Here is a 23,605-nt window from a genome sequence, read left to right on the forward strand (position 1 = left end):
GTCTTTGGCCATATTTACCTAGATATACTGGACAACAAAGAAGTCGTGGTCTAAGATACATCAAGTGTATACCATGTGCAGATGAGACTTGCGCTAAACCCTGGTCGCCTTGAACCTGCAGTTTGTGATGCAGCATGGAGGCTTCAAGGGGTGTCGGCTGCTCCGCCTCCGCCAATCCATACCCAGGACGATAACTACGGTAGGGTTTTTACAGTATTAACAAGTGCTCCCGCCTTCCCTTACAGAGTATCACATATCCATCAAGCTGTCAGCTTTTTCAGCTTGACGCCCATACACAGTAATCAAGATTGACCAGTTTATCACCAAAGCATGCTAAAAGTCACTGCAAGGCCTCCTGGCCTCGTAAAAGAGAGGAGCTGTCTTGTGGATGGGTTGCGCTGCCAGTAACGACTGAGGAGTGTACTCCAGGGAGCCTCGCGTATTGAGCCTCTCCAGGGAAGAGGATACTACTACCCCACTTTCTGTGGTGCTCTTTAAATGATTGATTGTCAAGGGACCGACAGAGCGGAAGAATGAAAGCTAATGACATTTCAGTGGCAGCACGAGGGGAATTGAGAAACTGACAGGAATGTTATCGACCATCCATCTCATCGGCCACCCGCCCTTCCTTCAGCCGAGGCCTTGCCTATGAGTGCGCGCATTACACGTGAGGAGGTGGTTCCTCCCAGTGAGTGTCCTTGACCCATGATTGCAAATTGCTCAGGCGTAAGGGCCCAGATGACCTCCCTCCTGAAGGGGCAGCCCGTAAAGGAGTTCAATCGACTGCAGTAAAGAATGCGCATTCATCAATCATGACAAACACACCGGGCAGAGGACGGACATGCCTCTTAAAAACTCTCGGACAGCCAGCCACTTTCCAGCGACATTAAATCAACACGGACCAGAGTCTTTGTTTTCACTCCTAGATGCCCGTGCAAGGGGGGTGGTTCATGTCAATTAAGCGGCAGCTAACCCCACTACAAGGGAGGCTGAGACTTATCCAATCATGCCATTTAAGCCCGCCGGAAGATACGCCAGTCCACCACTTCGTAGCCTGTCAGGTTGACTCGATATGATATTCAAAGGAGAAGCTTATGTATAGACTGGAAGCGGAGACGGTAACTATGCATAATCACGAACCTGCGCATCCAAAGCGCAGCCCAGTTGAAAACGCAAGAATCAAGTATGGAACCCTAGATCATGCCTATCTGTGCAAACTGAATCTGCGTTCACTAATCAACTCAATGTGAACTCCGGCGCTGATATAAGAATGTCCAGAACGGCTACCTAAAATTGCATGAAGGACACATCTTTGCAAGAGAAAACGGCACCTATGCGAAACTGAAAGGGTAAAGTAGGACGAGTGTTCAGGAAAGCACTGAGAACGGACGGAAAGTGGGTTGTCATAAGAATATCATTTCGCGTGAGCTAAAGCAGGGGAATCAAGGGTTTAAGCAGTCTCGACATAATTGCTACACATGAGGGATTAGTCTCCCCACATGAACTTCAGATCTTTATCAGCAATGATACTTACCTGGGGAAAATTCCAACTCGATCTCCAATCCGCCCCGTCCACCAATCCTCGGCCTTTTCAGTCCGCTTGAGGATCGTGATAATATCGCCTTTCTTGAAGCCCAGGTCGCCTTCCTGGTCAGCGTCAAATGTGTACAACGCAATTGCCTGATCCTGCCGAAGTGTAGGAGCAGCTCCTGTCCTTTGTCCAAAAATTGGCTTTGGAGCTGTGGGGCGACTGGGTTTGCGGTCGGAATACACATAATCCTCATCGATAGGAGCAGTGTTGCTACGATTGCGGTTAAAAGTCTCGTAGGCATCCGGGCGGCTGCTATTGCGGGTCGTGGATGATCGACTCAGACCTGCCGCAGGTCGGTCATAGATATCATCGGCCCACGTATTCGCACGACGAGGGCGATCCCGGTACTCATAGTCGTCATTGCTATTCACTCCCGTGCGCTCCCGCCGCACGCCTTCTCCGTAGGCATCGCCTCGTCGACCCTCCCACACCACATCGTCATGGCTATCGTCATAGACAGGAATGTCATTATACATCGTGTCTCCTTGCCGAGAGTTGCCATAGAAAGCGCGGGAGCTCAGAACACGTAGCAGGGGTTCTGCCGCAGGAGGAGGCCGGATGGTTCCGCTCAGTAGCTGTTTTGCCGAGACTCGACTGTTGTACATCTTCTCGTTCGCATCTTTGCGCTCCACGAGCATGCTGCCCTCTAAACTCACACCAGCAAACAGACCCTTAGTCTTGGAGTATGAGAACACCGCCGCGACACCCTTCGTGCTTGCCGCGCCTGCAGCCTCGGCATTTCGCCCGATCGGTCCAGCAGCAATCGAGACATTACCACCTAGTGTCAAGGTCCCCACTTGCGAAAATGTGCGAACGGCGGCAGCATCGTTGAGGATGAAGACGAAGTCGGTCAATTCAAACCCTATTTGGCCTCCAAACCCGGCACCTGCTGTCGCAATGGCCGAGGGAGCCGACCAAGTGCCATCTGCGAGGCGGGCGACAACGACCCCTGAACCGAACCGAGCGGAGCCCAGAAAGCCGGCTTTCAGGACAGTAAGAATGGCGAGGCCCTGGCGAAAGAGCGGTCAGCCTAAGGCAAAAACGCCACGGAATGACCAGGACAGAGACAGGCTTTGCCCACTTACTTTAGCACCGGCTAGAATTTCAGGAGGAATGACCTTATCAGGGCCAAAAGCTTGTCGTGGGTCCACGAAGGATGCAAGAATTTTGCCAGCCTTTTTGCATTCGCCTGTTGTCTCGCTGGTTAGTTCATGCTCAATGGCTTTTTCGAGTTGATTGCGGGGAAGTTGGAAAGCGGGCGGAGTAATGCGTACTTGACAGAGACGAAGGTAGCGGGTTGTGAATTCCGAGAGGCATCTTGGAAACCGCTCCAAAACCTGGGAAACGTGTGACAAAAGGGAAGGGAAAGAGAGAGAGAGAAAAGAAGAAGAGAGGAATGGAAGAAAGAGAGGGATGACAGAGTGTGCGAAAGTGAGAGAGAAGAGTCAGGGAATAGCAAAGAAAGCTGTTGATAACCTTTAGGTTGCTTTGGTCTGAGGGAGCGACCGGAAGTGGAACCCAAATGACGGGCTGGCATCCACCCTCTTTCGCAAACGATGTACCTTACTGTATGTATAGTGTATGTTTGCTGGCAATCCAAGCTGACCATAAGCGACTGCACCACGATTCATCTGGTCGTCCGATAATCTCCAGTGGTGGGCTTTGACGAAAGGTCAGATAGGATGTGCTTAAGCCTGCGATATCAAGCCCGAGGTGACGGCGCTCTTCGTTCGTCTTCATTACGTTCTGTGGCTGAGGTTTTCCTAACTGCGGTCGGCTTCCTTAACATCCGGCTGCCGCAACTTATGCAACCAAAGCCATTGAAACAGATCGGAGTCGTTAGAACAGGCTCTTGTCGCTCATATTTTGGAACCCCGATGTGATGCGACAGGGTCTTTCCTGCCATCTCGATGCTCGAGCGTAGATAAAATCCCTGGTCATACAGTATATGAGGTGCACATCCATGCGGTCCAGCCAATTGAAACCTGAGGCTGCACAACCGGCACAGCCACCGCCGGACCAATCCACAGGTCTCCCATCAAGCCGATCGGAGCTTGGAAGCTCTCATTCTCGTCATTCTTCAACCACATCCGATTGTTCGGTTGCATGTCGACAAGTGCCAGAAGTGATGTCTCAATGATCAGGGAAGGGGTGCTAGTAGCTGCCTTTCTCAAATCCACTCCCTGATGGCTACAGGTTCGACAGGCCGATCACGATTGGTGTTAACTTACGGTTGCTGACAGCACCCCCAGTGCGAATCTGCGTCTGTGGAGACGAGGGTACTGGCAAGTCCAGCCTGATCACTTCCCTCGTCAAAGGAGTCTTCGTCACGAACAAGATCCAACCCGTCTTACCCCAGATCACAATTCCTCCGACCATTGGGACTCCCGAAAATGTCACGACAACAACAGTGGTGGACACCTCCGCGCTCCCCCAGGAGCGGAATAACCTGGCAAGGGAGATCCGGAAATCGAACGTGATCTTGCTTGTCTACTCGGATCACTACAGTTACGAGAGAGTAGCCCTGTTTTGGCTGCCGCATTTCCGGTCCTTAGGAGTCAACGTACCTGTGGTTCTCTGCGCAAACAAATCTGATTTGGCCGCGGACCACACGGAGACCCAAGTCATTGAAGAGGAGATGCTCCCGCTGATGGCAGAATTCAAGGAGATCGACTCATGTATACGCACCAGTGCCCGCGAGCATCGAAATGTCAATGAAGCCTTCTTCCTTTGCCAGAAAGCTGTCACGCATCCCATCGCACCACTTTTCGACTCCAAGGAGTCTGCCCTTAAACCCGCTGCTGTCGCTGCACTGCAGCGCATTTTCTATTTGAGTGACAAGGATCGAGATGGTTACCTCAGTGATAAAGAGATCGAGGATTTCCAGATGCGCTGTTTTGAGAAGCCTTTGAGTCAAGAGGACTTGGTCCATATCAAGGAAACCATACAAAGGGGACACCCACACTCGGTCACTCCCTCGGGCATCGACTGCCGTGGGTTCATTCATCTGAATAAGATGTACGCTGAAAAAGGTCGTCACGAGACAGTCTGGATCATTCTGCGGGCATTTCAATATACAGACAACCTGTCGCTACAGGAGAACTTTCTTCACCCGAGATTCGAAGTTCCCCCTTATGCATCAGCTGAACTATCGCCAGAGGGCTATCGGTTCTTCGTCAATTTGTTCCTGTTATCCGACAAGGACAATGATGGTGGCTTGAACGACGCCGAGCTGGCGTCGTTGTTTGCGCCGACACCAGGGTTACCTGCCTCGTGGGCGGATGGCTCATTCCCGTCTTCCACCGTGCGAAATGAGGCCGGTCATGTCACCCTTCAGGGCTGGCTTGCACAGTGGAGCATGACCACCTTTACATCACCCAAGACCACGCTTGAGTATCTAGCGTATCTGGGATTCGAGTCATCCGACCGCAGCAATCCTTCCACTACGGCGGCGCTTAAAGTCACGCGTCCACGAAAGCGACGGAGACGACCCGGGCGTGTGGGGCGCAATGTTGTCCTCGGCCACGTGCTTGGAGCTCCGGGATCCGGCAAATCGGCCCTGCTAGATGCTTTTCTCTCGCGAGGGTTTAGCGCCACATATCATCCCACTATCCAACCCCGGACGGCTGTGAACACCGTTGAGCTCCCGGGGGGTAAGCAGTGCTATCTGATTCTGGATGAGCTTGGAGAATTAGAGCCGGCGATCCTGGAAAATCAGGCCAAGCTTTTAGACCAGTGCGACGTTATTGTATACACATACGACTCGTCTGACCCGGATTCCTTCGCATATATTCCAGCCCTCCGGGCCAAGTACCCGCACCTTGAAGAGCTTGCAAGCGTTTTCGTGGCACTCAAGGCGGACTTGGACCGGACCACTCAGCGGGCCGAGCATCAACCTCATGAATACACGGCCATGCTGAACATGCCCAGTCCACCGCTCCATGTCAGCGCTACGTGGAGCTCAATTCAAGAGGTCTTTGTTCATATCGCGGAGGCGGCCATGGAACCCAGCACGGCTTTTCCGCGGAGTGAGGAAGATGTGGAAGGCAAGTGGATGTCGTGGGGTATAGCCTTGGGGGCGGTTGTCTGCGCGGGGGCAGCAGCAGTGATGATTTGGCGGAGAGTCAGTGGCAGCGGGGTCTGAAGAGGGCGCTGTTTGAGTCCCAATAACACTTATGTATGAATAGTCGGAAACCCAGATACCCCTGCCGAGTTGTGCCTGACTGGGCAATGCCTTGAATGCTTGAATACCTGTATGCTTGTATGCTATTATGCTGAGGGAGGAAGAACGGTACTTCATTGCTCTGAATATCGTTCAAAACGTACCTTCTCCTAGCTCAAATCGCGTAAGGTCAAAAAGTGCAGTGGCAGATAGAACCCCGCCGTGATCGGCTCGAAGATTTCCCGGTATGAAATGACTAGTAGTCCAGTAGTGTTGAGAAGTCGGCGGCTGGCCCCGGCCCCACGCGCAAACCTGCCTCTTAGGCTCTTAACTTACACCATGAGTTTAGTTAACCCCGGAATAATGACCACCGGCTGGCTGGCCCGTCAGCTCCAGATTCCCCGTCCATCGTCCGTCCACTCGTCCTCTTGCCAGCCTCCCTCCCCCCCCAACTCTCTTCCCAACTCTTGACTTCAAGTCGTTCTTGTGAACTCAGCCGATTCGTGCCCGGATTATCTCCCCTGTCCCTTTCTCTCCCCGCTCCGAGATCTACTTAAACTACCAGGAACGCCCGCGGATTCACTTCCCTTCCGCGCATAGCAGTGTCCCAACCCGCCCTTCTCGGTCCATTTATCTCTCTGCTGCGGATTGTCGCTTCTTCTACCCATCTAGCTCCTACGATCTCAGTCGTAGTCAACGCCTAGCCCTATCAACACCTCTTCATAACTGAAAAGCAGCGAAAAGGGCCGCCGTGAGTGGCACCCGTTGTTGGTGCCGCTCTTGAGGGACTTTATACCCTGGCAGCATCGTCCACCTCGCATCGACGATTGCCTGACTAGCCAGCCTATGCCCCGGTCGTACCATATTGACCCAGAGAATCCTTGCATTGACCCTCAATTGGTTCCCGCGAGAGCCCTGTTGCAACCGCAGCCATGTTGTAAGACACACTCCGAGCGCACCCTGGTTATCCGTTTCCTGTCCCTTATCTCCGCCTGGTGCAGCAGCATCATAGGTCCGGCGCCTGAGTTCCTGGAGGTTTCCCAGAGACAGTCCCGTCTCCCTCCCCGCTTGACACGAATTATGACGGCTCTATTGACTGATCATTCAAATCCAGCGTCCTTCCCCCGCCCCCGCCCCGCTACACCGTTCCGGTCGCATATGCAGCTGGTGCATCCAACGGCATGGCGGTGCCTGTGGTAGAGACAAACAACATTATCAGCCATCCCGAGGGCGGTTGCCCGCTGCAGGTTGGAGAAGGTGTGTTGGCCCTACTGCGCCCGCGGAGGCATATTATCGATCCACTGACACGGAGAAACCACTCTAATAGGGACTTATCACCTGAAAGATGACCTCCATCTCGCAACCCCGCCGCCCCATCCTTCCGAAGCGCCTGTCATCAACCCCAACCCTCTCGCGACCGGCGTGACTCCGCCAACCTCAGGCGTTAAACTTTCGCTGGTCCAAGTCAGCAATCAAAGCAAAGCACCCATATACACGTTGAATGGAACTGCCACGGCACCGCTGTTTGGCGATGGGAACCCCGCACTCGTCGCCCCGCCGGTCAGAGAAGGCCTCAAGAGGAGGAAACCTAAGAACAACATCGTTAAGAGCAGCTCGTCATTTGTTTCACGGGTGATTACCCATGAATCGCTGACAAAACGCCTTAACGATCGCAGCCCTGACGGCTTTTTCGCGTTCGCAAATATTAATCGCGCATTCCAATGGCTGGATCTCAGTTCGAAGCAAAAGGAAGAGCCGCTGGCGAAAATTCTTTTCACGAAAGCGCACATCTTGAGCCACGATATCAACGAGCTAACGAAGAGCTCTTCGCACATCGACATCGTCATGGGTTCGTCGGCTGGGGACATAATATGGTACGAGCCGATCTCTCAGAAATACGCGCGCATCAACAAGAATGGGGTGGTTGCCAACTCCGCCGTAACACATATCAAATGGATTCCGGGATCGGAGAGCCTCTTCATGGCTGCCCATGCCAATGGCCAGTTGGTGGTCTATGACAAGGAGAAAGAAGATGCGCTCTTCACACCTGAGATGACTAGTTCTTCAGCTGAAATGCTGAAATCGTCGGGTCGGCAGCCGTTGCAGATTCTGAAGTCGGTCAACTCCAAGAACCAGAAGACGAACCCCGTGTCCTTGTGGAAAGTCGCCAACCAAAAGATCACTCAATTTGCATTTTCTCCGGACCGCAGGCATCTGGCCATCGTCTTGGAGGATGGGTCTTTGCGGGTGATGGACTACCTCAGAGAGGAGTATGCAAGCTATTTATGGTTATCACAGATCTGGGGTGCTAACTGCTGCTAGGGTTCTTGACATCTTCCGCAGTTACTATGGCGGCCTTATCTGCGTATGCTGGTCGCCCGACGGCAAATATATCGTAACCGGTGGTCAGGACGATCTGGTCACCATCTGGTCCCTACCAGAACGAAAGATTGTAGCCCGATGCCAAGGCCACAACTCTTGGGTTTCGGCGGTAGCTTTCGATCCCTGGCGCTGCGACGACAGGAACTACCGGTTTGGCAGTGTTGGTGATGATTGCCGGTTGTTGCTGTGGGACTTTAGCGTGGGCATGCTACACCGTCCCCGAGTGGTATGTATCACAGGCCCAAACCACGCACCATCGGTCCCGCTCGATCTTGTGGCTCACACCGTTCCCAGCACCAAGCGAACGCGCGTCAACGAACCAGCATGATTGTGACCAACACGCCGCTTGGCAATCGACACCGAGCCGATAGTGCCGGGAACCGCGTCCGGTCCGACTCGCAACAGACCGCCGATACCTACAGCAGCTACGACCCCACCGTCCGCCATCCCGTGGAGCCCAGGGCGCGCACGGCTCTCTTGCCGCCGATCATGGTGAGCTACCCCTTCCCAGCTCCTCCGTTCCTGCGCGACTGACAGCCCACTCCATCATAGTCCAAGATCGTTGGAGAAGACCCAATTTGCTGGCTGGGGTTCCAGGAAAACTCCATCATGACATCCTCTCTCGAAGGTAGACACCCTCTTTTCCCTTCTGAAAATTTCCTAAAGTACGCTAACCTCTCAATCCCACACAGGGCATATCCGCACCTGGGATCGTCCACGAGAAGGCATCAACGAGGACTATTACGATCACACGTCCTCCCCGGCCATCAGCGCCAGTGCCGCAGCGTCGGGCTCCGGTTCCGCGCTCGGGGACTCGGTGATGGGATCACTCTAAGTCCAATGTTGCAGAGAACAGGACCTGAAACTGGAAGGAGAGCCCTTCATCCATCCTCGATCTTTTGTACATAGTCTGTAATGATGGGTCGGTTCTCTCGACGATGAGGTCTATACCCCGATGAAATGAAACACTTATCGAAACATCGATTGTCAGTTTGTGTGTTGCTTACTATTCTGCGTGCCCTAGACTACATACAGTATTGGTTATTCCTTAAATCACTGGTAATAATAGAGTCAGCGACAGCCGAGGGAAGCTCGAGTCACTCAGCAGATGATGGAGCCGGGCGGGATCCTGTGCACAGTGCCTCCTCATACATGGCTAAGGAAGTCACTCCTCCCCCAGGGGAATCGAATGACTGCACTGGCAACGGAGACCAGAAACCCTCTCCACAAAGAGGATGGATGTCAATACTCGGAGAAGTGATATTAACTACCTCTACTATCAACCTTGTCCCAAGAAGACCCGAGCAACCAGGAAACCAGCCGATAAAGACAATGGCGCTGGCGTCACAATCCTCCTTTTCTTACATTATCGACATAACATGAAAACTTTGTAGATGGTGTTGGGGGAATTGCTCCGTCAATATCTTCAATCAATCAATCAATCAATTATTATCAAAATCAAAAAACCGTGATACATCACTCGTGGGAGGTATGAAGGGAGAAGGGAAGTTTTAAAGGGCGAACAATTCCGAGAGGGAATCTTGGGTACTTGGGGGGGGGCCAATAACATGCGCTTGTACAGTATCTCATCAAAAGGAAGGATCATGTGTATGCTGGCAAAAGGGGGCGAAAGGTAGATACTAGGTAGATATCTAGGCACGGTATAACTCAAAAGATAATGACACGCTGATAGGGGATACATAAGGTACCCAGTAATGTGAAAAGCAAGTTTGAAGCTATTTGTGCGGGACCACTCATACTCGGATCGTATCGAGCACGGTGGTTATATACACCCTTACCCTGGATTAGGATCTTAAGAGAGGATGGAAGGGAGGAAGGGAGGAAAGAGGTGGGTAGGTAGTATCGGGTCGGTTAGTTTGGTGACGGACAGGCGAACGGCACACATTGGGCGTGATGGCTTGTCTCACTGGCACTTCCCTTGGGCCATGGCAAAGGAAATAGGGTCCAATCGGTACGGGTCGTTTACAGCACTCCGGCAAAGATGCTCAACACGAGGGCGCTGAGCACGGCGAGGGGGCCGCTGAGCGTCATGACACTCGAGGCAGCGCCGGCCGAGGCAGTGGCTGAGGCAGCGGTCTTGGTGGCAGTGGTGGCAGATGCTGTGGCTGTTGTCAAGAGAACACACAGAGGAGAAACCAGGTTAGTCAGATATTCACTTCATGTACTTTCGGTACTCACCCGGTCTCACGGAGGCGGAGGGGATGGTGCTAGATGATAGTGATGATGATGATGATGATGATGATGATAGTGATGATGATGATGATGGTGAAGAGGCCTTGTGCAAGATGCAGGGGCGTGACTTGATTTTGGTGTGGATGTGGGTGTGGGTGCTGGTTGATAGTGGTGCATGTGCATGTGCTGGTGCTGACTGTGATGATAATGATGGTGTATATGTAGGTGTAGGTGTAGGTGTAGGTGATTTAGGTGTAGATGGTAATGTGTGTGGTGATAGTGTTGAAGTGAAATTATCCTTACCCGTCTCAACTTTGCCCACAGCAGTGACGTTGAACTGGTTCGACTGGCTCAGGATGCCGGTGTTCTGGGTCGAGTTGGCAATGGCATTGATTTGGTAGCCATTACTATTATCCAACTCCATTAGTCTTGCTGCCCTGCTCTCTGTTGGGTTAAAACATACGCAACAGGGATTCCGGTGATCTTGTCCACAGTATAGGAACCGGCCGAGACCTTGACATTCTCGGCAATGACCTTACTGACCGTAGGCTGGGAGGCCATATTCACCAGCTCTAAAGTGACCTGGTCCTGATCAGAACTGGTACGACCTGTCAGTATCCCTATGCATTGAGGGGTCAAAGCTCGAAAACGTACGGAACCGTCGTCCAGGTGATCTTGTACGGCTTGCTGAAGTCGACCTTGTCGCCAGCCTTGGGCGCAGTGAGGGTCATGGCTGCAGAGTCATCTCAGTCTCGCAGTCCAGTCAAACTCTGGGGATCTGGAGGTCTTACCCAGGGCTGAAGCAGCAAAGGCGACAATGGCGAAAAGAAGGCTCAAGGAACGCATGGTGGCAAGTGGTTGAAGGGTAATTAGAATATGATTGATGAAGGGGGAAATCTGCACAGCAGACACAATATGAATTAAAATGGAGAAAGCTATACACTGGCTTTGGAAGATGGAATAAACAATTAACAAAATCTGGGACACGACAGCTTTTATAACTTCATCTAACTTACAACACACCGCAACATGGCAAAGGACTGTAACTAAGTTAGGGCACCGATACAGTCAGTAGCTTCAATCCCCCTCCCGCTATCCTGTCATCATCCTGGATTTTTCTCCTACCGGATTGACCGATCGGAAGAAAAGGTTACAAGGAAAGGAAATCAACAAGAAAGGAAGAAGGGACTATGGGATGGGGATAAGTCCAAGCCCTGTGTCTATTTTGGGAGGTGGTGGTGATGCGAGGGATGGGGTTTTCCGCAGGTGACTGGTCTGATTTGCGCAAAGGAGCTTCTCCCATCCATCCTGCAGGAGACGCGTTCGATTCCTTATTCTCGTGATAGTCTCTGTCTTTTTGATTCCCACAGGGCTTCAACAGGAGGTTGACAGGAGGTTGATAGGAGATTTTTTTGCTGACCATCAGTCACGACAAAGGAGAATCCCCTTTTCTCCTCTCCTCCCTCCGCCCTCCCCTCGTGTTGGCAGGGCACGATCCCTCTTCTCCTTTCATGGGAGATGATGTTCTCAACGGCGACAAGGGAGTCCGACCCTTTCTACCTTTCTACAAACCAGTGTGTGTCGCTTTCCTGTTCGATATGCCGATTGAGACCAACTAAGGTTTTCGGTTTTCACTAGCTTCTCCCAACATACAGCTGTTGATGCATACATAGCGGCAACGGATGCATAATCTTAACCGAACAACATCATCAGACCAAGAGATTTTCAGGTGAACAATAATTGATTTTGTGACAGAAAATAGGAGAGACCTTGAGGTCACATTGACCTCTTGTGGGAACTGACGGGGACGAACCCGGTTGAATTCAGTATGTTGAGTTACTGTGCATTCAAGCTACGCGAGACAATAACGTTCCACGACAAAAGTCAGACTCTCCAGGCAGTCATTTGGTTTGCTGCTGAATTGTCGGTCGCCAGGATAATACACATCACATCATGCACTGCTGACCCGACCAGTCATATTGATGCTCAATTGACTTTGATGGCGTGGAAAAAAGGCTTTGCTTGTCCCAAGAGTCCATCAATAAATCTAGTCGATCGACCATGCAACATCATTGATTCCTCGGAAGGTACGGAGTACCTGGAAGTCAATCCGAAAGTCAATGGTACAGAGCATTGTTTCCATTATCGTTCCCCTATACTCGGCCTCACCAACAACAAAGATGACTTGCCATGATGCAATGAATAAGTACTTGCACCAGGGATGCATCACTCTGAACGGCATGGGCGCTAACCCTTGGCTTGCAAAACGGACCGATTACTTTCCGTGACACGGAGATTAAAGCCACCAGCTTCCAATATCTTCCGAGATATAGAACCCCGGAAGTAGTAGGACCAGCCCAGGATATTTCATCTACTACTATATGTGATCTCATACTACACCCACAGGTGCTTGTCGAGCATGCATGTGGCCTGAGAATAGATGACACTTATGCTCGAGTCACTCCACCAGAGCCACCCACTCATCCAACAGTCTGTCCTTGAGCGGGTATAACTGCTACGATCGCAAGGTCACGCAAGCCGACGAACGTAATCATCGGTACTTGTGGATCCGAGATCCCAGCGTGCGTCGGACAGACAGGCAGACAGACCATACCTTATCTCTGACAAGATGGTCATCTGCATGGCTATTTTTGTGTCAATTCTATGTATGATTGTCACGGCACAGCCAACGTCTGTGACATAGTCCCACGGACTTAGACGCCCCATACACCCAGTGGATCGGGGCCACCTGAGTTGATCCGCGAATGCTGCAGGGTCTTCACCCTGCGGACGAGCGTACCCACACAGATGGGGCTAAGGAGGGTGCAGATAGAGATCGCCCAAACGACGACCAGATAAATGTCTGAAGAACCGCCGGTCGAACTTTTTCCCAAAATCCCCTTCGATTCTGCCAGAGACGCAATGAGATAGCCAATCTCTCCTCGCGCTACCATTGCCAGGCCCAGTACCGATGAAGGGTAGAGAGACTTGGGCTTCGGGGCATGAGATCCAGAAGAGCTGGTGGTTTGGGTTTCAAGTGCTCTGCCGTCGATGTGCTGGCGGAAGTCCTCTCGGAAGAGTCGTTGCCGTTCGACCCCGACGTGCCACTGCAGGCAGTCGTATTTGTGGATTGATATGTGGAAGCAGGGTTCGAGTCGCGCGAGCGCGCTTTTTCCTTCTTTGCCCCCTTTGTCTTCGCCTTTCCCGATTGCACCTGCGGTGAGAGGGCACAGAACAGCTTGATGTAAGAGATAATTTTGATCAACGTCCAAAACATGCTTGACATCGAGCCGAAGGAAAACCTGACTAGCCAGGTACCGGTCACGACTTTTCCAAAGAACATGAGGATGGCATAGATGACGCCTTTCCAGACAATGTTTCTCTTGAACATTTCCGTTATAGGGACAGCAAACCCAATCGAGGCCTATGGTGATCAGTCGAGTTCAACGTGCGACAAAGGAGAAATATGACTTACAAAAAAGAGAGGAATCAAGATTCTCTTGGCTGGTTCGGCATAGTACCTCTCATATACTAGAGCACCAGCAGGGAAGTCGGCGGAGGAGGAGCTTGTAGCGCCGGGTTGCGAGGGACTCCCTTGCTGATTCTGCGCGGATGCCACATCTCGTTGGCTAGATACGGGGTCCCGGTAAGCACTTTCTGATCCCATTCCGTCTCCAATCGTGGACTCCGGCCGACTCAGGCGTTCCGCTTCTGCGCGATGCTCGAAAAGGTCGCTTGACCAAGTCGTTGATACACCCGCGAGGTAGGCGGCAAACAAGCTAGAGGTCCCTGCGTAGGTGACACCAGCGATTAAACCAAGCAAGAGAGACGTATAAGCCAGGAAAGCGAACTGGACGGTCTTTGCAGCCTTGGGGAATTTGTCCTTGTGCGAGAAGAGAAGCTGCAGGGTGGGCTTCACGCCAAACCGGCAAGCTAGCACAACGCCCACTCCAAAGGCCAGCGATACGAAGATTGACCGAACAACAGTCACAGCACTGAACGACTCGCCGCCGCCCCCATCAAGGTTCGTGATAATCTGGACCATGACCAATCCCACGACATCGTCGAGCATCGCCGCACTCGTAGTCACAACACCAAGCCGTGTCTTGACAAGCCCCGTGGTAGAAAGAATGGTAAACGTAGTCCCCAATCTCGTAGCACTGAGAGCCGCACCAGCTGCATAGGCCTGCAGTGCGTTTGCCGAGACCAACTTCATGAGAATGAAGGATAAGGCCATGGGGGTGGCGATACCGGTGAGCGCTACGGCTACCGAGAGGAAAAGGTTCGCTCTCAGTGAAGAAAGTGAGGTCGAGAGACCACCTTGGTAGACCAGCAAGATCAGCCCCAGATACCCCAACTGCTGGATTACTGTCTCTGCATTGTCATTGAGCCATTTCGTTCCGGGAGTGCCTCAGAGGATGCCGATAAAGAGCTGCCCAATCAACCCGCAGCAGAGTAGTTTGTCTAGGAAGACATTGACCAGGTTGAGAGCCAGAATGAAACCGGATTGATTAAGAATCGTATGAATGGAGGGTTCCTCGTAAGCGAATGTAGTTTCAGTGGAGGACATGTCGGCCCAACTAACAAGAGAGGATCTTTGATGGGCAGATGCTTATATGTCGGGAAATGAATGTTTTGACTGATGAAAGGCTGATTCCTTGATGTTGGGAGACTCCATCGATAGACTCTGCTCTTCTTCCGGGTAGTACAGAGTACTTTGATGCAATATGTGAAGCGTTGGAGTTGGAGTTGAGTAGAGAGAGCACAGTTGACGAAGACGACAAGACGGAGAAGATGGAAAAGCAACAATGATCTCGGCCAAGAGATGCCCAAGTGAGGCTTGGCTTCATCCCCGCCCGCCGCAGTTCCGCCTTCACTTCCTCCGCCTCGATCTCTCCTCTTGTTTTCTCGCAATTCCTCCACCGCATCGTGCTTCATGTGCTCAAGTCTTCATTCTGTTCTTCTTCTCTATACCAACGGTGTGTGAGATTAGCAGATGATTTCTCATAGGCTTCGAGCCTCTACGATGGTTCGCTCATGATATTGGTCATCGTAATCTACCTCGCTCGACACCGCAGGCGACCTGAATTACTGCACGTACCCAGTGGCTCAATAAGTTCAAGGCAAACAGTCCTCTATAAAACAATGTCTGCGATCAGTCAATTGCCCTCGTCATACTTGTCAATGGAAACGGCCGTCTCCTACCAGGTCGGTCTGGCCCAAGGTCAAGTGGGTATTGACTACTATATTACAAGGCCAATGCGAGCTGGTCTATAAACAACGGTGCAGAACTCAATTCAAGAAAAGAGTTGAAATATGTGCCCCTGAAAATCTACTCGCTCCAGGAATCAAGGGATGCCATAACAGATCAAGTATGTGCTCGATACTACATTCCAGGAAGTCCTTTGGCTGATGCTAGGCTCAAATTGGTAATAGGTATGGCCGACAATGGATGGCTCAGGATCGATCAACAGAATACAGCTCCATAAACAGGCAAGGCGCTTGTTTACTTGAGTGTTTCTGCTGGCCTTCGTTGCCCTAGGCCAAGCGGTATGTGTTCTGCTTGCCTATTTCAAGGATTGGAGATCTGACCATCAAAGGCCGATTCCGTGACGTATTAGCCCAATATAGCGGCTCCACGGTTAGCATGTGGCCTCGACTTGCAAATGGTGAATCGCTGGTCGCTTTTGTTGTGGTTCCCAGTCAAGGGGGTTCTTATGATATGAATAACCTTGGAGCCGATGCCATATCAAGGATTATTTAAGATCCGTTGTCCCCTGGGTTTCACCCGCGTTCAATTCCTCGTGCTCTGCTAGTGAAACCCATTCCCCTTTAGCTAATATTCCGACCCTTGTCTTTCGTTCTTGTGGGGACTGGGGTTGTTCACGTCTAGGATTTGGTATTGTTTCTTCCAAACGTTGTGTTTTCCAAACGTTGCGTTAAGAACCAGTCATCGACATGAAAGTTCAGACAGCGAATCTTATCCTGGGCTTTTGCGGCTCTATCATGGCCCTGCCGCTCCATGATAGTTTCGAGAAGCGAGCGTCCCCGGCGCCTTCCTCAAGCCATGCGGTCCAATGGCCCAGTTCTTCTGGGATCACATCGGCCTCTGTGCATGTCCCATCCAGCAGTTCTGTCATGAAAGCATCTATTTCCGCGCCTAGCTCAGCAGCAAAGGAAATGGGCAACCTCAACTATCACGGTCCAGCGATAGTCAATGGCGCTGCCGTCAACGGTTTCCCGCCGACCACTACTGCGACGGGCACCACGGCACCTTCCGGCACTTTCGAGGGCAGTTCAATCACGAAACCAGTCGCTGTGCCAACAACGGCAACTGTGGGAGAGCACGCGAGCGGCGGGAGTCAACCCCCGTCTGCGCAGAGTCAGCCTACCTCTTACGGACAGTCGGGTCTTGGTGGCCAGAGCACTGGTCTTTCGAGTGCTCAATCTCAGGGTCAGCCTACGGCTTATGGGCAGACCTCGCCTTTTGGCGTATCTGCTTCCGCTGAGCCAGCATTGCCGACCCAGCCACCTAATCCATTTGAACAACTGAACCCCTTTGGGCAAGCCACCTCCGACGATGGAGCGGACCCTTTTGAACAGTTTTTCGGTGACGGACAATCAAACCCTTTCGAGCAGACTGCTGCAGACAGCCAACCGGGTCCTTACGGGCAAGCCACCCCACAGACTGCGGACATTGGAGCTTTGCCAATTGGTCCAGAAGTTCCTCAGGGGTCGAATGCGAACGATGGGGCATCTAGTGGCGCGCGCCCTCAGGGACAAACAAACCCGCAGGGAGCGTACCCCAACAATGGGGCATCTAGTGGAGCGCGTCCCCAAGGCCAAACGACCCCGCAAGGCCCGACATCGAATAATGGAGCCTCTGCCGCAGGGCGCCCCCAGAGCCCAACTTCAAACAAAGGAGCATTGAGCGGTGCTCGTCCCTTAGACAACGGAGCTCCGGTGGCCCCATCTACGTTCACTGGATCCGGCGGCGCATACCCTCGCGGACAGCCTGACTCTCAAGGCTCAAGCACAACTCCTGGAGATCTCAGTGCAGGACGGCCTCAAGCACAGTCTGCGAACACCGGAGCCGCCAATGGTGCGCGTCCCCAGGACCAGACCACTCGTCCCGGTTCTACTACGAACAACGGAGCTCCGAGTGACACGCGGCCCAAGGTCCAGTCCCCCAACTTGGCGAGCGCAACGAGTCCTCAGGGTCAAGTTTCAGACCCCGGGAAGAGTAGTGCTGAACTCGCCGAGCAGTATGGTCTTGACGTCGATGGACAATTGCTCGCGCCGGGCTATAACCCTGTTGCAACACAATCATCGGACGACGATGAGCCCTTCGGATTTGCCAGTGTTGCATCTCTGAGCCAAGACGCTGCTCCTGCTAGTGAATTAACCGCTCCAGGTCAATCTCTCGCCTCAGACTATATCGATTCTATCCCCAAGGGTGAAGCTGCAGCTGCCGGATATCTTGGAACCGCAACAAGTCAGCCCACTGTTTCTAGCAGCTCCGCTCCTCAAGAAGAGTCCTCCAGTTACGGTAGCTCGACCCCGCAAGGTCAATCTTCGGCATCCGACAAGCCTGCCTCTCAGGGCCAGTCGTCCGCTTACGGCAGCACTACCTCCCAGACCCAATCGTCTGGCCACGGTAGACCAACTCCTCAGGCTCAGTCTTTGGCGTCTGGTAAGCCTGCCTCCCAGGTTCAGTCGTCCGGTCATGGCAGCACTACTCCTGAGGGCCAATCTTCGGCGTCTGGAAGGCCTGCCTCCCAGGGTCAATCGTCCGGTTATAGCAGCTCTACTCCTCAGGGCCAATCTTCGGCGTCTGGTCAGCCTGCCTCTCAGGGTCAATCGTCGGGTTATAGCAGCTCTACTCCTCAGGGTCAATCCGCAGGGGGCTCCGCTCAAGGCCAATCCTCTGGGTCCGCAAGCCCCCCTTCTCCCGATAGCTATTCCAGCGGAGTCGGTCCCTCAGGTGACCCTGTTTACGAAGGGCCTATGGCAGGCCCTGATACCAATAGTCAGACCACCGCCGGTGCTGCAAAGTCCACCGGCGGACAGTCGAATGGCGCCCCTTCGACATCTGATCACGCTGCGGGCTCTAAACAGAGTTCTCAAGGCGGTGGTCCTGCTTCTACGTCTGGAAAGTCCCAACAGGGACAGAGCCAGGGACAAGCACCGAGTCAAACTCAGGGACACACTTCGACTCAAGGTCAAGGACAGAACCAAGGCCAAGGCCAAGGACAAAACAAGAGCCAAAGCCCGAGCCAGGGCCAAGCTCAGCCCCAGGGGCAGAACCAGAGCCAAGGACACGCTCCAAGCCAGGGACAAGGACAGGCACTGGGCCAGAAACAGAGCCAGGGACAAGCACCGAGTCAAGCTCAGGGACACACTTCGACTCAAGGTCAAGGACAAAACAAAAGCCAAAGCCCGAGCCAGGGTCAAGCTCAGCCCCAGGGGCAGAACCAGAGCCAAGGACACGCTCCAAGCCAGGGACAAGGACAGGCACTGGGCCAGAAACAGAGCCAGGGACAAGCACCGAGTCAAGCTCAGGGACACACTTCGACTCAAGGTCAAGGACAAAACAAAAGACAAAGCCCGAGCCAGGGTCAAGCTCAGCCCCAGGGGCAGATCCAGAGCCAAGGACACGCTCCAAGCCAGGGACAAGGACAAGGCCACTAGGGTACCGGAAGAAGTGAGCAACAAGAATGTGGGGGTCTAATTATCCATTTTTAATTTCTCATATTACTTTAACTACTAGCATTCCCGACGTCTTATTCACCAGCCATGTCTGAGTAGTACCTAATTTTAATGGAGAATGTTGACCTCGATGAGATTGCATTGAACTTCACAAAATAAACAAACAAATAACGAATAAACAGCCCAAGAATGCACAAGACAATCAAGCTAGCATTCGTCGATGCAAGGGGTGGGGCATGACAGCCTCAAGACAGTTTCCATCGGAATATATGTCGATTCTCTGGAGTAACAACCAAATAATACCCCGTAACCCTGCTGGTCCCTCGCCCTACGACAGTCTCGCGATGAGTACACTGTGCATAGTAGTTGACCTGTCCCATAGGGCGTGCTTCGCTTCGTCCGGGTGCTGATTGTGGAGCACACTTCATGGTTTGGACAATCGAACATCCCCATTGTAGGCCGATCAAAACAGCTGCATTGTACGGTTCCACATCCAGTCCATTCTTCTTGCAGTTGTGATTCCAACACCAGAATAAGCATCGCACAAGATACTCACCCTACACCCTCGCCCATAAAATATATTGCGAAAGACTACGAGTACTACTAAGGTGTCTGATGTCTACTAATCTGGTTTCTGTCGTGTATCATACTAAGTAGTACCGCATGCGTGCCTCTGACGACAAATATATATTTAGTACTCGCGCCTACTACAGAGTACACAGATCCCTTGAATAGTTGAAACCAACACCGTGAAGCCACCGAGTAAATGTCATTAAACCACACCGATAAATACATCATCACACTAGTTTAAACAAACCGATTCCAAATGATAAAATACTGCATCAACCCCTCCCCCGTTTCTCTCATAAATTTCCCCGTCCCACTGCAGAACAAAAAAGCAACGCATCATTTACTTGCCTCCAATCCACGTCCATCAAGTCCACTCGCCCTACAATGCACAATACACAACACACCCACCCACCCTTCCTTCGTGCATGCATGCACGCATACTACATGCGTAGTAAGCCTCGCCCGCAACACTACCACCACTTCTCGTAGGAAAGTAGCTAGCCCTCTCTCAATCTCTGCTGCTGTTCTACAGTCGATCGATCCTTCCCATCACATGCAAGGGACGCGCGAACCAAGCTTTTTAAGTGGGAGAGAAAGGCTTGTTGGTGCTTGGCTTTAGGCTATTTGGGCTTTGGGGATTTGCACTTGGAGATGAATAGAGAGGCTCTTACTTGGTTTGAGGTTTGGTTGGTTAGTTGGGTGGTTAGCGGACTGGAAGTTCAAATCTTTCCTAATACGAGGTCTAGGTGACTTTCTTCAGAAGCAACCCCGTCGGTCTGAAATGATGATTCACACTGCTGGCTGTGGGATAATCCTAGAAAGGCATTGCTCATTTTGTGGTGGATGTGTGTGTGTGTGTGAGTATGTATTTGTATGTGAGTGGTAGAATTGGAGATGCATCATAAAGGGACAATTGCTTATACGAGTCCGTGGGAAGAAGGGAATGTTTACCGCTACAGTACCAGTCTAATTGGATACAAATGGTAAAACCAATCCAGTCAAGTCAAAGAAAGCGCACGCACGCATTCTCGTGTTCAGCCCCAATGTCACGCACGGTATTTCGACTGCCTTCAGAGGATTCTGCTCAGATACTCTGTAGTTCAGTCCCGGCAGTAGCAAACATGACCCTAGCAAACCGGCTAAGCGGCAAGATCCATCATTGGAGCGATGCCATCTGCAGCCTGCATCAGCACTTCAACGAGTACCGGTCATCATACACCGCTGTGTCTCAGCGTGGAAAGCAGAGGGGATCCCCATACACCCCGCCCGCCCTACTTCGGATGCAGTTGCTCACCGCTACCTTCTGCTGACAAGTCTATATCCCGGTCCGGAGAAGCAGAGGATATCGCATAAAGACCGTGCTCCAGCCAACACTCCAACTTGATATCCCCAGGCGGTGATTCTTGGGGGCTGGTCTATTCTCGGATATGATCTCTATATGACGAGTATGTACGTATTGTATGGTGATGTAAAGCTACAGACAGACGGTGAAACTGTCGCCGACAAGAGTCTATAAACGCAAAAAGCAGAACGAGGCGAAATCCAAAAAAAAAGTAAGATCAATTGATGCTATAGTTTAGTGTCACTCGCGGACTGGGCTAATCGAACAATAAATCAGGCATTTATCATCATCTCTCATCAAGGTCATGAAGACGTTGGTCGTCAGTCAGACGGTGTGGAGGTGGTGGTGGTATGGTGCTGAGAACAGACCACTAGTGCCATCGGCAACGAGCCCCTACTGCACCCAGGGCTGCACGAAGAAATTGGCTTCAGGGTTACTCTCGTCAATCGAGGCCGTGCTGGGATCGTACAGCCCCACAGACCACATCGAATCCGTCGCCGACGTGGTCATGGGCATGCTGGTCGTCGGGGTGGTCATGGGTTTGTACGCTTCAGGCGTCGACATGGCAACGAAGGCATCTTGCGATGGGAGAGGCTTGGATTCCATTCCCATGTTCGCCTGGAGTTGGTGCTCAAGCGCGGCGGTGGATTCGTTGGCCGACTTCAGGAAGTCGTCGATGTCGATGGACTCGAGGTTATTGGATGACAGGAGTTGAGCTTGTGGAAGACCTATGAACGACGACGCCGAGCTGATCCGGTAGTGATCGACGTCCGATCCTTCGCTCACACTGGTCAAGTCGTGGAGGTCACTTCCGGTCCGACCCAGGCCGGAAAGCGGGGCGAAATCATCCACTTCCGAGATGTCACCAGAGGAAGAAGGAGCCGGGAATCCTGGCCCCATCGCATTGTAATCGAAGCTTGCATAAGAGGGCGCTTGCGTGCTTGCTGCGGGCGGAATGTCCGAGTAAATTGGGAAGCTCGACCAGTCCACTGGGGGCGCGCTGAATCCGATGGGCATCTCGCTATCCGGCGAGGTGAAGTAGGCCTCCTTGTAAGGGTCTTGGAAGGCCATACAATGAACAGGGGACGTAGCTGTCGTAGGGAAGGTAGAGTACGACGAGACATCCAGAGGCAAGCCGCTGGTCACCAGCTGATCCAATGGAGTCTTCGCCATGGGCATAGTGGAGACCGGTCCAGGGACAGGAATGTCGCTGGGCTTCTCCAGGGTCTGGGTTGGGAAAAACGACGAGAGGTCGAGTGGGGGAACCGTCGTCGGAACAGCGTTCGGCGGCACGACGGGGGCACTCTCCGGAGACCCATGTTCGGACTTGACCCGGCGATGTAATCGGTGGGTAGTCAACTGCTCGGGGGGCTGCTGGTTCGCCAGACATTCGTTAAGCAAGGTCTGCTGGGCCAGCGGAAGGTGGTCCACCGAGCGGCGGGCCACGTCGGCCGTGGAATGAATGGTATGGGAACGCGGTATCGTGTAGGGCAGACCACACTTGTGAGCCATGTCATTATGCTTGTGAGCTGGTTTATGGTGACCATCCCGGAAAATGGTCAAAGTGCTTTCCGATTTGGTGGACGTCAGCTGGGGCTTCTTGGGCTGATCCAACAAAGCCGAGGCTGGCGGTGGCGGAAGGCCAGTTTCCGGGACGGTATCCAGGGGGGGTTCCTTTTTCAGCGCGCAAGTACAGCGCTGTCCATGAGTGCAGCCACATCTCGGACGGGAGTCCTCTGTAAAATCCATATCAGAAAACAATGCTCCAGTCTACCAACACCATCATGCTCACGCTTGAGATCCCGCTTATCAGCAGCATGGGGATCTGTTTCATTCTTGTGGCTGTGTTTTTTCTTATCACCACACTCGCACTTGGTGTGGGTTGTCCGTGACTTGCGTAGGCCGCGACAGTGAGTACATTGGGAGACTGGACGGCCTTTTTTGTTGATGTGGGTCAGGGGGCGGTCTGCAGCAGCCATGTCAGTTAGCAGAGGCGACTTTCGAAAAGGACACCGCATGGACCACCTACCACTGTGGTGACAGCTGCTGACACGGTGACCCCGGACGCAAGCTTCACAAGCCCACTTCTCGCCATCGATAAGCATCGCCGCGGTTACTGGGTGAGGAACATGCGATGATTCGCAACAAGAGGCAATATAGAATCGGGTATGTAATTGAAGGCGGGGGAAGAGAAGTCTCGCGCCTCTCTTCCTTTTTTTTTTTTTTTTTTTTTTTTTGAGGTTTATGATATATGATATAAGCCGAACAGGAAGACCTGTCGGGTGAGAAGGAGAAGGGCCGTCAAGGCGAGATTTCGAGGTATCGGTATGTGGTCCGTCGCGCAGATCGGACCAACAGGAACCAAAGAAAACTCCAACAAAGCAGGGGGTATCTCCGGGGGAATATCCCAATGTACCAGACCGAGTCACAGAAACGCCGATTTTCACCTGTCAAAGGGATTGAGCTGCAACTGAGGTTTCAACGTCTAGACAGACTACCGTGCTGTCAATTGCCGACTCGCAACGTGCGCAATTGTGCGATGCAGGGTGAAGGGCAGGCGAGTGCTATATTGATGTGAGGTTCGTTTTTTCACTGTAATTCTTTCGCACAGCGCAGCACTCAGGTACTAGAGCAGGCAGTAGGCAGTCGATTCCGT

At 52.4% G+C, this 23,605-nt stretch overlaps 6 protein-coding genes across 6 annotated transcripts; 2 read left to right on the forward strand and 4 right to left on the reverse strand.

Moving 5' to 3' along the window:
* Nucleotides 1-1,087: 1,087 nt before the first annotated feature.
* On the reverse strand, nt 1,088-3,269 carry BP01DRAFT_356971 (SYLF and SH3 domain-containing protein). Its single transcript, XM_025575085.1, has 4 exons — nt 2,866-3,269; nt 2,677-2,780; nt 1,535-2,601; nt 1,088-1,472 (listed from the first exon to the last, which is right to left on the reverse strand). Exons 1-4 carry the CDS (start codon nt 2,906-2,908, stop codon nt 1,451-1,453), a joined length of 1,236 nt encoding a protein of 411 aa, XP_025431035.1. The 5' UTR covers nt 2,909-3,269; the 3' UTR covers nt 1,088-1,450.
* A 401-nt stretch (nt 3,270-3,670) lies between these two features.
* On the forward strand, nt 3,671-5,790 carry gem1 (ERMES complex Ca(2+)-binding regulatory GTPase GEM1). The gene is made up of 2 exons (XM_025575086.1): nt 3,671-3,787; nt 3,844-5,790. The coding sequence occupies exons 1-2, from the start codon at nt 3,778-3,780 to the stop codon at nt 5,733-5,735; spliced, it is 1,902 nt and encodes a 633-aa protein (XP_025431036.1). The 5' UTR covers nt 3,671-3,777; the 3' UTR covers nt 5,736-5,790.
* Nucleotides 5,791-6,553: 763 nt separating this feature from the next.
* BP01DRAFT_52548 (WD40 repeat domain-containing protein) lies at nt 6,554-8,993 on the forward strand. The gene is made up of 7 exons (XM_025579925.1): nt 6,554-6,690; nt 6,868-7,010; nt 7,081-8,023; nt 8,076-8,361; nt 8,430-8,627; nt 8,688-8,763; nt 8,828-8,993. The coding sequence occupies exons 1-7, from the start codon at nt 6,686-6,688 to the stop codon at nt 8,968-8,970; spliced, it is 1,794 nt and encodes a 597-aa protein (XP_025431037.1). The 5' UTR covers nt 6,554-6,685; the 3' UTR covers nt 8,971-8,993.
* Nucleotides 8,994-9,871: 878 nt separating this feature from the next.
* BP01DRAFT_52593 (GPI anchored serine-threonine rich family protein) lies at nt 9,872-11,223 on the reverse strand. The gene is made up of 5 exons (XM_025579926.1): nt 11,120-11,223; nt 10,983-11,061; nt 10,792-10,926; nt 10,632-10,735; nt 9,872-10,261 (listed from the first exon to the last, which is right to left on the reverse strand). Exons 1-5 carry the CDS (start codon nt 11,172-11,174, stop codon nt 10,119-10,121), a joined length of 516 nt encoding a protein of 171 aa, XP_025431038.1. The 5' UTR covers nt 11,175-11,223; the 3' UTR covers nt 9,872-10,118.
* Nucleotides 11,224-12,689: 1,466 nt separating this feature from the next.
* Nucleotides 12,690-14,898, reverse strand: BP01DRAFT_399010 (cation:proton antiporter; the record flags this gene model as incomplete). The annotated part of the gene is made up of 4 exons (XM_025578549.1): nt 12,690-13,346; nt 13,424-13,752; nt 13,804-14,738; nt 14,832-14,898. The coding sequence occupies 4 exons, from the start codon at nt 14,896-14,898 to the stop codon at nt 13,043-13,045; spliced, it is 1,635 nt and encodes a 544-aa protein (XP_025431039.1). The 3' UTR covers nt 12,690-13,042.
* Nucleotides 14,899-21,342: 6,444 nt separating this feature from the next.
* BP01DRAFT_341032 (copper fist DNA binding domain protein) lies at nt 21,343-23,186 on the reverse strand (the record flags this gene model as incomplete). Its single annotated transcript, XM_025573428.1, has 3 exons — nt 22,979-23,186; nt 22,742-22,915; nt 21,343-22,685 (listed from the first exon to the last, which is right to left on the reverse strand). Exons 1-3 carry the CDS (start codon nt 23,052-23,054, stop codon nt 21,343-21,345), a joined length of 1,593 nt encoding a protein of 530 aa, XP_025431040.1. The 5' UTR covers nt 23,055-23,186.
* Nucleotides 23,187-23,605: the final 419 nt, after the last annotated feature.

Source organism: Aspergillus saccharolyticus (genome assembly GCF_003184585.1).
Source record: "Aspergillus saccharolyticus JOP 1030-1 unplaced genomic scaffold BP01scaffold_16, whole genome shotgun sequence".
Lineage (NCBI taxonomy): Eukaryota > Fungi > Ascomycota > Eurotiomycetes > Eurotiales > Aspergillaceae > Aspergillus > Aspergillus saccharolyticus.

Excerpts from the sequence above, each read along its gene's own strand:
- BP01DRAFT_356971 (XM_025575085.1), bottom strand. The coding sequence starts at position 2,908 with ATGCCTCTCGGAATTCACAACCCGCTACCTTCGTCTCTGTCAA. Across the intron at positions 2,781-2,865 it reads GCTACCTTCGTCTCTGTCAA|GCGAATGCAAAAAGGCTGGC; the intron begins GTACGCATTACT and ends GCGAGACAACAG. Across the intron at positions 2,602-2,676 it reads AAATTCTAGCCGGTGCTAAA|GGCCTCGCCATTCTTACTGT; the intron begins GTAAGTGGGCAA and ends CTCTTTCGCCAG.
- BP01DRAFT_52548 (XM_025579925.1), top strand. Across the intron at positions 7,011-7,080 it reads CCCGCTGCAGGTTGGAGAAG|GGACTTATCACCTGAAAGAT; the intron begins GTGTGTTGGCCC and ends CCACTCTAATAG. Across the intron at positions 8,764-8,827 it reads CATGACATCCTCTCTCGAAG|GGCATATCCGCACCTGGGAT; the intron begins GTAGACACCCTC and ends AATCCCACACAG.
- BP01DRAFT_52593 (XM_025579926.1), bottom strand. The coding sequence starts at position 11,174 with ATGCGTTCCTTGAGCCTTCTTTTCGCCATTGTCGCCTTTGCTGCTTCA. Across the intron at positions 11,062-11,119 it reads CTTTGCTGCTTCAGCCCTGG|CCATGACCCTCACTGCGCCC; the intron begins GTAAGACCTCCA and ends ATGACTCTGCAG. Across the intron at positions 10,262-10,631 it reads TGTGGGCAAAGTTGAGACGG|CCACAGCATCTGCCACCACT; the intron begins GTAAGGATAATT and ends TCTTGACAACAG.